Source organism: Nannobrachium achirus, assembly GCF_963921795.1.
Source record: "Nannobrachium achirus genome assembly, chromosome: 9".
Lineage (NCBI taxonomy): Eukaryota > Metazoa > Chordata > Actinopteri > Myctophiformes > Myctophidae > Nannobrachium > Nannobrachium achirus.
Genome location: NC_137818.1, coordinates 974,536 through 986,983, shown reverse-complemented (window position 1 = coordinate 986,983; position 12,448 = coordinate 974,536). Strand labels below are relative to the sequence as shown.

The 12,448-nt window shown below is 34.2% G+C and overlaps 1 protein-coding gene across 1 annotated transcript in view; it reads right to left on the bottom strand.

The window, feature by feature from the left end:
- Window positions 1–12,448, bottom strand: part of bltp3a (bridge-like lipid transfer protein family member 3A) — a gene marked incomplete at both ends in the record, with an annotated part of 104,196 nt that overhangs the window by 63,768 nt on the left and 27,980 nt on the right. Inside the window, 3 exons of the mRNA XM_080733926.1 lie at window positions 78–264; window positions 3,145–3,429; window positions 6,645–6,785. Of these exons, the coding sequence (XP_080590052.1) occupies window positions 78–264; window positions 3,145–3,429; window positions 6,645–6,785 (613 nt within the window). The remainder of the gene's footprint in view (window positions 1–77; window positions 265–3,144; window positions 3,430–6,644; window positions 6,786–12,448) is intronic.

The following is a 12,448-nucleotide window of genomic DNA, read 5'->3' as shown; positions in this document are numbered from 1 at the left end:
AACATGTGTCCATAGAGGAGGACATTACAGATGTTCTAACATGTGTCCATAGAGGAGGACATTACAGATGTTCTAACCTGTGTCCACCGTTGAGGAGCTGTCGTTGCAGATGTGCAGGTCCAGGCGGGAGATGAAGGTGTGGTATGAAGACTCCTTGACGTCGTACTGGTCAAAGTACTGACTTAGGTTGCTAGGGTTACCGCCGGGGCCGCTGGGGGCGGAGTCAGACCACAGCGTGTGGAGGCCGGGGGAGGGGGGAGACGTCTGCAACACAACACCACCTCGTTAGTTAGGATACCGTTTTCATCCAATCAGAAGATAAACAGGATAAACAAGTGATGAAAAAAAGAAAAGAAAAGCTGACATTGACAGTAAAGCAGTAATTATGAACATAATGTGTGTTGTTTTCAGGGGGGAAAGGGCAAAGATCTGTCATTTGTCACTGGATCCAGATATTATACATATATAATAGATATATAATGTATTATACATATATAATAGATATATAATGTATGCATCAGATATTATACATATATAATAGATATATAATGTATTATACATATATAATAGATATATAATGTATTATACATATATAATAGATATATAATGTATTATACATATATAATAGATAGATATATAATGTATGCATGCAGATATTATACATATATAATAGATATATAATGTATGCATCAGATATTATACATATATAATAGATATATAATGTATTATACATATATAATAGATATATAATGTATGCATCAGATATTATACATATATAATAGATATATAATGTATTATACATATATAATAGATATATAATGTATGCATCAGATATTATACATATATAATAGATATATAATGTATTATACATATATAATAGATATATAATGTATGCATCAGATATTATACATATATAATAGATATATAATGTATTATACATATATAATAGATATATAATGTATTATACATATATAATAGATATATAATGTATTATACATATATAATAGATAGATATATAATGTATGCATGCAGATATTATACATATATAATAGATATATAATGTATGCATCAGATATTATACATATATAATAGATATATAATGTATTATACATATATAATAGATATATAATGTATGCATCAGATATTATACATATATAATAGATATATAATGTATTATACATATATAATAGATATATAATGTATGCATCAGATATTATACATATATAATAGATATATAATGTATTATACATATATAATAGATATATAATGTATTATACATATATAATAGATAGATATATAATGTATGCATGCAGATATTATACATATATAATAGATATATAATGTATTATACATATATAATAGATATATAATGTATGCATGCAGATATTATACATATATAATAGATATATAATGTATTATACATATATAATAGATAGATATATAATGTATGCATGCAGATATTATACATATATAATAGATATATAATGTATGCATTATACATATATAATAGATATATAATGTATGCATGCAGATATTATACATATATAATAGATATATAATGTATGCATGCAGATATTATACATATATAATAGATATATAATGTATGCATGCAGATATTATACATATATAATAGATATATAATGTATGCATCAGATATTATACATATATAATAGATATATAATGTATTATACATATATAATAGATATATAATGTATGCATCAGATATTATACATATATAATAGATATATAATGTATTATACATATATAATAGATATATAATGTATTATACATATATAATAGATATATAATGTATTATACATATATAATAGATAGATATATAATGTATGCATGCAGATATTATACATATATAATAGATATATAATGTATTATACATATATAATAGATATATAATGTATTATACATATATAATAGATAGATATATAATGTATGCATGCAGATATTATACATATATAATAGATATATAATGTATGCATGCAGATATTATACATATATAATAGATATATAATGTATTATACATATATAATAGATATATAATGTATGCATGCAGATATTATACATATATAATAGATATATAATGTATTATACATATATAATAGATAGATATATAATGTATGCATGCAGATATTATACATATATAATAGATATATAATGTATGCATGCAGATATTATACATATATAATAGATATATAATGTATGCATCAGATATTATACATATTTAATAGATATATAATGTATTATACATATATAATAGATATATAATGTATGCATCAGATATTATACATATATAATAGATATATAATGTATGCATCATACATATATAATAGATATATAATGTATGCATTATACATATATAATAGATATATAATGTATGCATCAGATATTATACATATATAATAGATATATAATGTATGCATCAGATATTATACATATATAATAGATATATAATGTATGCATCCAGATAGGAGCAAATGCACAGTCTGTGATGTACTGTAGGCTAAATAGAATGATAGCCTGTGAAGTGTCTCCACAGAAGTAGTAACATCAGAGCAACATTTTTAATGTAAACAAGGCTATTTGAATGATGGTCTTTGGCTAATTAAAGGAGTTTGCTATAAACAATGTTGTCAGTAATGCGTAAAGCCTTAGTCATTATCACAATGAAAACCTTTATAGCGCTGGCTCTCTTTCCCCTGGAGGAGACGGTGTAGAGTTGGCCAAGAGCCAACACAGGTTGAGGCCAGTCTGTGCGTGTCATAGTCCTAATGGTCCAATGTGCTGTGAGACCCCTGTCATGTGACTCTGGGCACACTGCAGGGAGTCATGGTCCTACCTGCAGGGAGTCATGGTCCATGCTCTACAGTGAGTCCTACCTGCAGGGAGTCATGGTCCATGCTCTTACCTGCAGGGAGTCATGGTCCATGCTCTTACCTGCAGGGAGTTATGGTCCTACCTGCAGGGAGTCATGGTCCATGCTCTTACCTGCAGGGAGTCATGGTCCTACCTGCAGGGAGTCATGGTCCTACCTGCAGGGAGTCATGGTCCTACCTGCAGGGAGTCATGGTCCTACCTGCAGGGAGTCCTACCTGCAGGGAGTCATGGTCCATGCTCTTCAATGAGTCTTACCTGCAGGGAGTCATGGTCCATGCTCTTCCTCTGCTGAGCAGACTTCTCCATGCCTTCACTCAGACTCTTGGCGTAGTGAATGATGGCTTTGAGCTGAGAGTCTGTGAGGACCCACAGGAGGTCATCTAGGATGAACAGCAGCTTGGAGGCCAACACGTTACAGTCCTTTACCTGGAATACATTATTAACACTAATTATTATAATGTTACAGTCTTTAACCAGGACCCACAGGAGGTCGTCTAGGATGAACAGCAGCTTGGAGGCCAGGACATTACAGTCCTTTACCTGGAATACATTATTAACACTAATTATTATAATGTTACAGTCCTTTACCTGGAATACATTATTAACACTAATTATTATAATGTTACAGTCTTTAACCTGGAATACATTATTAACACTAATTATTATAATGTTACAGTCTTTAACCTGAAACACATTATTAAGACTAATTATTATAATGTTACAGTCTTTAACCTGAAACACATTATTAAGACTACTTATTATAATGTTACAGTCTTTAACCTGGAATACATTATTAATATAATTATTATAATGTTACAGTCTTTAACCTGAAACACATTATTAAGACTAATTATTATAATGTTACAGTCTTTAACCTGAAACACATTATTAAGACTAATTATTATAATGTTACAGTCCTTTACCTGGAATACATTATTAATATAATTATTATAATGTTACAGTCTTTAACCTGGAATACATTATTAATATAATTATTATAATGTTACAGTCTTTAACCTGAAACACATTATTAATATAATTATTATAATGTTACAGTCTTTAACCTGAAACACATTATTAAGACTAATTATTATAATGTTACAGTCTTTAACCTGGAATACATTATTAATATAATTATTATAATGTTACAGTCTTTAACCTGGAATACATTATTAATATAATTATTATAATGTTACAGTCTTTAACCTGAAACACATTATTAAGACTAATTATTATAATGTTACAGTCCTTTACCTGGAATACATTATTAATATAATTATTATAATGTTACAGTCTTTAACCTGGAATACATTATTAATATAATTATTATAATGTTACAGTCTTTAACCTGAAACACATTATTAATATAATTATTATAATGTTACAGTCTTTAACCTGAAACACATTATTAAGACTAATTATTATAATGTTACAGTCTTTAACCTGGAATACATTATTAATATAATTATTATAATGTTACAGTCTTTAACCTGAAACACATTATTAATATAATTATTATAATGTTACAGTCTTTAACCTGAAACACATTATTAACACTAATTATTATAATGTTACAGTCTTTAACCTGGAATACATTATTAATATAATTATTATAATGTTACAGTCTTTAACCTGGAATACATTATTAATATAATTATTATAATGTTACAGTCTTTAACCTGGAATACATTATTAATATAATTATTATAATGTTACAGTCTTTAACCTGAAACACATTATTAAGACTAATTATTATAATGTTACAGTCTTTAACCTGGAATACATTATTAATATAATTATTATAATGTTACAGTCTTTAACCTGAAACACATTATTAAGACTAATTATTATAATGTTACAGTCTTTAACCTGGAATACATTATTAAGACTACTTATTATAATGTTACAGTCTTTAACCTGGAATACATTATTAATATAATTGTTATAATGTTACAGTCTTTAACCTGAAACACATCATTAACACTAATTATTATAATGTTACAGTCTTTAACCTGAAACACATTATTAACACTAATTATTATAATGTTACAGTCTTTAACCTGGAATACATTATTAATATAATTATTATAATGTTACAGTCTTTAACCTGAAACACATTATTAAGACTAATTATTATAATGTTACAGTCTTTAACCTGGAATACATTATTAACACTAATTATTATAATGTTACAGTCTTTAACCTGGAATACATTATTAATATAATTATTATAATGTTACAGTCTTTAACCTGGAATACATTATTAACACTAATTATTATAATGTTACAGTCTTTAACCTGGAATATATTATTAACACTAATTATTATAATGTTACAGTCCTTTACCTGGAATACATTATTAACACTAATTATTATAATGTTACAGTCTTTAACCTGGAATACATTATTAACACTAATTATTATAATGTTACAGTCCTTTACCTGGAATACATTATTAACACTAATTATTATAATGTTACAGTCTTTAACCTGGAATACATTATTAATATAATTATTATAATGTTACAGTCCTTTAGCTGGAACACATTAACACTAATTATAGCAGATACCCCAGCTTACAAGCTTGTAGATCTGATATTTTTTGAAAAATCTTCAAATATTCAAAAGTCTTTTTTGAAAAACGCCTGTTTCTATCATCAAGTGTTTACATGATACACACTTATAATGTTACAGTTCACCTACAACACATAAACACTAGTTATACTTATATATACTTAAACACAGCCACTAATGAGAACGTTACACTAATTAACACTAATTATACCCATGGCTTCGTCAGACTTCATCATTAGTGATATTATGTTGGTTGTAGGAGACTTCATCATTAGTGATATTATGTTGGTTGTAGGAGACTTCATCATTAGTGATATTATGTTGGTTGTAGGAGACTTCATCATTAGTGATATTATGTTGGTTGTAGGAGATTGAGATCTCCAGTCTTCTGTAGCATCTCAGAGTTTCCTACTCAGGTACATTGTTTAAATACTTTTCCAGACTAAAATATGTTTTTCCAGACCACATTTGACATCCACGTAAAGATAGCTAGTTAATTATTATGTAAATAAATACAAATATATATGCTTTTAAAAGCCTGTTCATCCTGCCAATCAGCACGCAGCAACATGAGCCAATCAGCACGCAGCAGCTCACATATAATAATGACCAGTCTTACCCTGCGTTTTAGGGCGATACGGATGTGTCCCCGGTTGGTGATGAGACGTAGTGTTACTTACCCTGCGTTTCAGCACGATGTGTCCCTGGTTGGTGATGAGGCGTAGTGTTACTTACCCTGCGTTTCAGCTCGATGCGTCCCTGGTTGGTGATGAGACGTAGTGTTACTTACCCTGCGTTTCAGCGCGATGCGTCCCTGGTTGGTGATGAGACGTAGTGTTACTTACCCTGCGTTTCAGCGCGATACGGATGCGTCCCTGGTTGGTGATGAGGCGTAGTGTTACTTACCCTGCGTTTCAGCTCGATGCGTCCCTGGTTGGTGATGAGACGTAGTGTTACTTACCCTGCGTTTCAGCGCGATGCGTCCCTGGTTGGTGATGAGGCGTAGTGTTACTTACCCTGCGTTTCAGCTCGATGCGTCCCTGGTTGGTGATGAGACGTAGTGTTACTTACCCTGCGTTTCAGCTCGATGCGTCCCTGGTTGGTGATGAGACGTAGTGTTACTTACCCTGCGTTTCAGCGCGATGCGTCCCTGGTTGGTGATGAGGCGTAGTGTTACTTACCCTGCGTTTCAGCGCGATACGGATGCGTCCCTGGTTGGTGATGAGGCGGAGCGGCGTGCTCCCCAGGTCGGCGTCGTCGCTCTCTATGGCGTCCGCCTCGATGCGGAGACTCTGCCAGTTGATCTCTTTAAAGGTCAACACCTGCACGGACCATCATTAATTAAGTATACACCTTTATACATCTGACTGAGACTGCAGTGCTCAACCCCCCCCCCCCCCACCCCCCATCACAACGCCTCGCTTTGCGAAGAGTTGTGAGAATGTAGATCGGCTATTTTCACAATTTCTATTTGACAATTTGGCAAATGTTTAACCCTTAAGTGCTGTTCGGGTCATTTTGACCCGTTTTACATTTTCATTTGGGAAAAAAAGGGAGAAGTTTAAATTGTTTCCACCTGAAACTCACTGGCCTTAAAGATTCTTCTGAGATGAACATGTAAAAAAAATATTTTTGCACTACACCCATGCTACACCCCCCTCATATTTTTTGAACCTTAAGTGCTGTTCGGGTCATTTTGACCCGGAAGCACAGATGCACAGAAATACACAGTATTATGCCAAAACACAGACACACAGTCACCCCCACTTCTAACACCCCCCTTCTGAAGCCCCATTCCGAACCCCCCCCCCTTCCGCACCCCCCCCCTCCCCACACTTAACCCCCCCCCCCCCCCTGATGCACAGAAATGCAAGGAATCATGTACAAACACAGATACACAATCACCCCCTAACCCCTTCCACCCCTCTTCCCTCCAACCCCCCTCACCTCACCCTTACCCCCTCCCCTCCCAACCCCCCCCCACCTCCCTCCCACCCCCCTCCCCCCGCCACTCCAGATGCACAGAAATAAAAGAAAGCATGTATACTGTATACTAACACAGACACACAGTCACCTCCTCCCCCCCTCCCCCCTCCTGTCGCCCTCACCCCCCCCCCCCCCCCCACACCCTTCACCCCCTCTCCTCTTCACCCCTCCCCTCCTCACCCCTCACCCTCACCCCTCACTTATCTGAAGTTTTCCTTGTGACGGTACTGTATCTTAGGGGAAATTTTACATTATTTTACATAAACATAAGGTGCTGTAAAGTAACACTGTAATTCAGGGGTGCTGTGGATGAAAATGTTGTTTACAGGGGTTCCCTGAGACCAAAGTGTTTGAAAACCTCTGTCCTAGTGTATACGTTCAAGTGTATATTCATATGTGATGTTCATGTGTGTTCACGTGTGTTCAGCTCTTGATGTCCTGTTCTTGAACCACAAGTATTCAATTAACTCACTGAATGCCATCCTTGATTAAAAATCTACAAAACTGGTGCCAGCCATTTTGTTTAATTTTGCCTTTTATGGGGGCCAAAATCATATTTTGTACTTAAATTACATATATAAATCTATGCTTCTATCGAAAGCCACACTACCCCTCTTACAAAGGAAAACATGTATATTTATATATATATATATCCTATCATTAGATTTGGGCTTCAATAGAACATGTGTAAGATGTCTTGATCATCATCATATGTGAATGCTGTCTCTGGGCCTGTGTGTAATCTGGAGTGCAATGTCCTGTGAAAACCACCAGGTGGTGGTCTCCTACTATCTGATCAACTAACAGAAGAAGGAAGAAGACGTCCATCTTTTTTTTGGTTTGGGCCTTGTTGTTTACATTTTGGCCAGGCCTTTTAGCTAGCATGCTACACACTTTAGAGCCCTGGCGATCGCGATCAAGGATAGCACCGCTGGTTTCCCGTGAATTTTCTGAGTTTTTGGAGTACTTATAGTTCGTCAGGGAAGCACGGGAAGTGTATAAACGAACGTTTTAAGATAACATTTAAACGGCCGGAACCAATGTTCGGTTATACCGTTTCCCGTCGGACTGTGTTACACTGGTGCTACAGTCAAATCGGCCGTATCGCTCCGGTCACGGAGGCTCATGGCTAACTTCTAGTGCTATAGAGATCTCTCTCTATAGCACTGCTGCTCTCAGTGCTATAGAGAGAGATCTCTCTCTATAGCACTGCTGCTACTCAGTGCTATAGAGAGAGATCTCTCTCTATAGCACTGCTGCTACTCAGCGCTATAGAGAGAGATCTCTCTATAGTGCTGCTGCTACTCAGTGCTATAGAGAGAGATCTCTCTATAGTGCTGCTGCTACTCAGCGCTATAGAGAGAGATCTCTCTATAGGGCTGCTGCTACTCAGTGCTATAGAGAGAGATCTCTCTCTATAGCACTGCTGCTACTCAGTGCTATAGAGAGAGATCTCTCTCTATAGCACTGCTGCTACTCAGTGCTATAGAGAGAGATCTCTCTCTATAGTGCTGCTGCTACTCAGTGCTATAGAGAGAGATCTCTCTCTATAGCACTGCTGCTACTCAGTGCTATAGAGAGAGATCTCTCTCTATAGCACTGCTGCTACTCAGTGCTATAGAGAGAGATCTCTCTCTATAGCACTGCTGCTACTCAGCGCTATAGAGAGAGATCTCTCTATAGCACTGCTGCTACTCAGCGCTATAGAGAGAGATCTCTCTCTATAGCACTGCTGCTACTCAGTGCTATAGAGAGAGATCTCTCTCTATAGCACTGCTGCTCTCAGTGCTATAGAGAGAGATCTCTCTCTATAGCACTGCTGCTACTCAGCGCTATAGAGAGAGATCTCTCTCTACAGCGCTGTTGCTACTCAAAGATTGGCCATTTCAGATCATGAGAGACAAGCCAGTGGGCCAATTACATGAGTTAAATTTACTTTGTGGGCCGGCCATTTTTTTAATGGCCGGCCTGGACCGGCCAGGAATGGATCGACCGGCCTTTCAGGAGTTGTCCCGCTTTTCCCAATGGCCAGCACGTCCCTGCAGCCTGCTGTACTGTCCATCTCTATCAATAAAGGTATAAATGCCAAAGAAGAAATGTGTGTAGTGGAAATGTATATGAGTGTCAATATGTACTAATGTGTATTTCCCAAACTGTATGTTCTATTTAGATTAGTTACCTTCCACAAAATACCTCACCAGTCCATGTTTATGGAAGACTCTTCACAAGGAAATGTATCTTTAGACACTGTCTACTAGACATCAGCTATTCTTGTGACACTGTCTCCTATAAGAAGAGACTGGCCTGACAGTCTAGAGGAACAATATGCATGTGTGTTGCATCCAGAGCTCACATTTGTTGTGTAATAAATATATTGTATTCATATTCGCTCTACCTTGTTTAATAAATATATTGTATTCATATTCGCTCTACCTTGTTTAATAAATATATTGTATTCATATTCGCTCTACCTTGTTTAATAAATATATTGTATTCATATTCGCTCTACCTTGTTTAATAAATACATTGTATTCATATTCGCTCTACCTTGTTTAATAAATACATTGTATTCATATTCGCTCTACCTTGTTTAATAAATACATTGTATTCATATTCGCTCTACTTTGTTTAATAAATACATTGTATTCATATTCGCTCTACCTTGTTTAATAAATACATTGTATTCATATTCGCTCTACCTTGTTTAATAAATATATTGTATTCATATTCGCTCTACCTTGTTTAATAAATATATTGTATTCATATTCGCTCTACCTTGTTTAATAAATATATTGTATTCATATTCGCTCTACCTTGTTTAATAAATATATTGTATTCATATTCGCTCTACCTTGTTTAATAAATATATTGTATTCATATTCGCTCTACCTTGTTTAATAAATATATTGTATTCATATTCGCTCTACCTTGTTTAATAAATATATTGTATTCATATTCGCTCTACCTTGTTTAATAAATATATTGTATTCATATTCGCTCTACCTTGTTTAATAAATACATTGTATTCATATTCGCTCTACCTTGTTTAATAAATATATTGTATTCATATTCGCTCTACCTTGTTTAATAAATACATTGTATTCATATTCGCTCTACCTTGTTTAATAAATACATTGTATTCATATTCGCTCTACCTTGTTTAATAAATACATTGTATTCATATTCGCTCTACCTTGTTTAATAAATATATTGTATTCATATTCGCTCTACCTTGTTTAATAAATATATTGTATTCATATTCGCTCTACCTTGTTTAATAAATATATTGTATTCATATTCGCTCTACCTTGTTTAATAAATATATTGTATTCATATTCGCTCTACCTTGTTTAATGAATATATTGTATTCATATTCGCTCTACCTTGTTTAAAGGACCTACACCATGAATTTTCACTTTTTCTATTTTAAAACCTTTTTTTGGGGTCCCACTGGCACCTTCTATCATCACAAAGTCCTATTTCTGTACATTGTGTCTTTCTCTGGTTTTGGGAAGACAGAGATGAAAAGCTTTCCACGGGTTCTCAGAACAGTGCTGTTCTGAGAGTTGACGCATGTGACGTCACACGCGTTTCCTGTTTTTTTTTTCAGAGTCAAAAAAAATAATAATTCAAAAAAAAATTGTTTTCACAATTTTTTTTTTCAAAACTTTTTTTTTTCAAAAACTTTTTTTTTCAAAAACTTTTTTTTTCAAAAACTTTTTTTTTCAAAAAAAACTTTTTTCTTTTTCAAAACGTTTTTTTTCAAAAACTTTTTTTTTTTCAAAAAACTTCTTTTTTTTCTGGAAAACCCCACTAGATGCTCCCCTGAGCAAACAGAGGCCGTTTTGGTATTGCAGCTGGAGAGCCTCATTATAGTAGAGCTAGAACAAACAAAAAGAATGGTCAGAGTGTTTGTTGAGGGTTAAAACCTGTCTAAGACTCAATTTTGAGCATATATTTATACAAAAAATATAGTTTTAAAAGCATGGTGTAGGCCCTTTAATAAATATATTGTATTCATATTCGCTCTACCTTGTTTAATAAATATATTGTATTCATATTCGCTCTACCTTGTTTAATAAATATATTGTATTCATATTCGCTCTACCTTGTTTAATAAATATATTGTATTCATATTCGCTCTACCTTGTTTAATAAATATATTGTATTCATATTCGCTCTACCTTGTTTAATAAATATATTGTATTCATATTCGCTCTACCTTGTTTAATAAATATATTGTATTCATATTCGCTCTACCTTGTTTAATAAATATATTGTATTCATATTCGCTCTACCTTGTTTAATAAATATATTGTATTCATATTCGCTCTACTTTGTGGGGATTCAATTCTATACTAGAGTAAGGTTTCATAAAATCCACTACATGCGTACAAGTGACTAATATGTCTTTTTAGACACAATAAGCCAGCGATGTCTTTATTACTATTTACAGTAACACTACTAGCCCCCATAAAGCCCGTATCAGAGTGTACGGTGGAGAGCTATCCACCGCAAATTTGAGGTGGAAAGCTTTCCACCTCAAGTCAGAAAATAAGTGCAGGACATCATAGTCACTCACGGTGGAGTCCTGTACACCGTGACTGACTGGTCTAGATCGACCAATCAGTGAACGGGGTGTAGAGCCTGTCTGTCTGATAGTAAAAACAGAGAGATGTGTCGGGACTCGTTGTGGAAAGCTCTCCACCGCGAGGAATGACGTAACGTTGTAGTTTCATGACTCAAAAAGACTCGAAAAGACTACACCGCGGTGTAAAGCCTTCCACCGCCCAGGTGACTATGATGTCGGCTTAAGTCACATCTGCCCATGAAAGATGGCTAAAGTTGTCCTTTAATCCTTGTAGAGATGGTGTACTGAAAGGTGTACTGTAGGTCTGACAATCAGGTGTGATGTTAGCGGGCACCAGGGCATGCATCACTCCTGACAGGGTTAGGGTTAGACTGACCAGAGTAGGTCTCAAATAATTATGATCAGGAG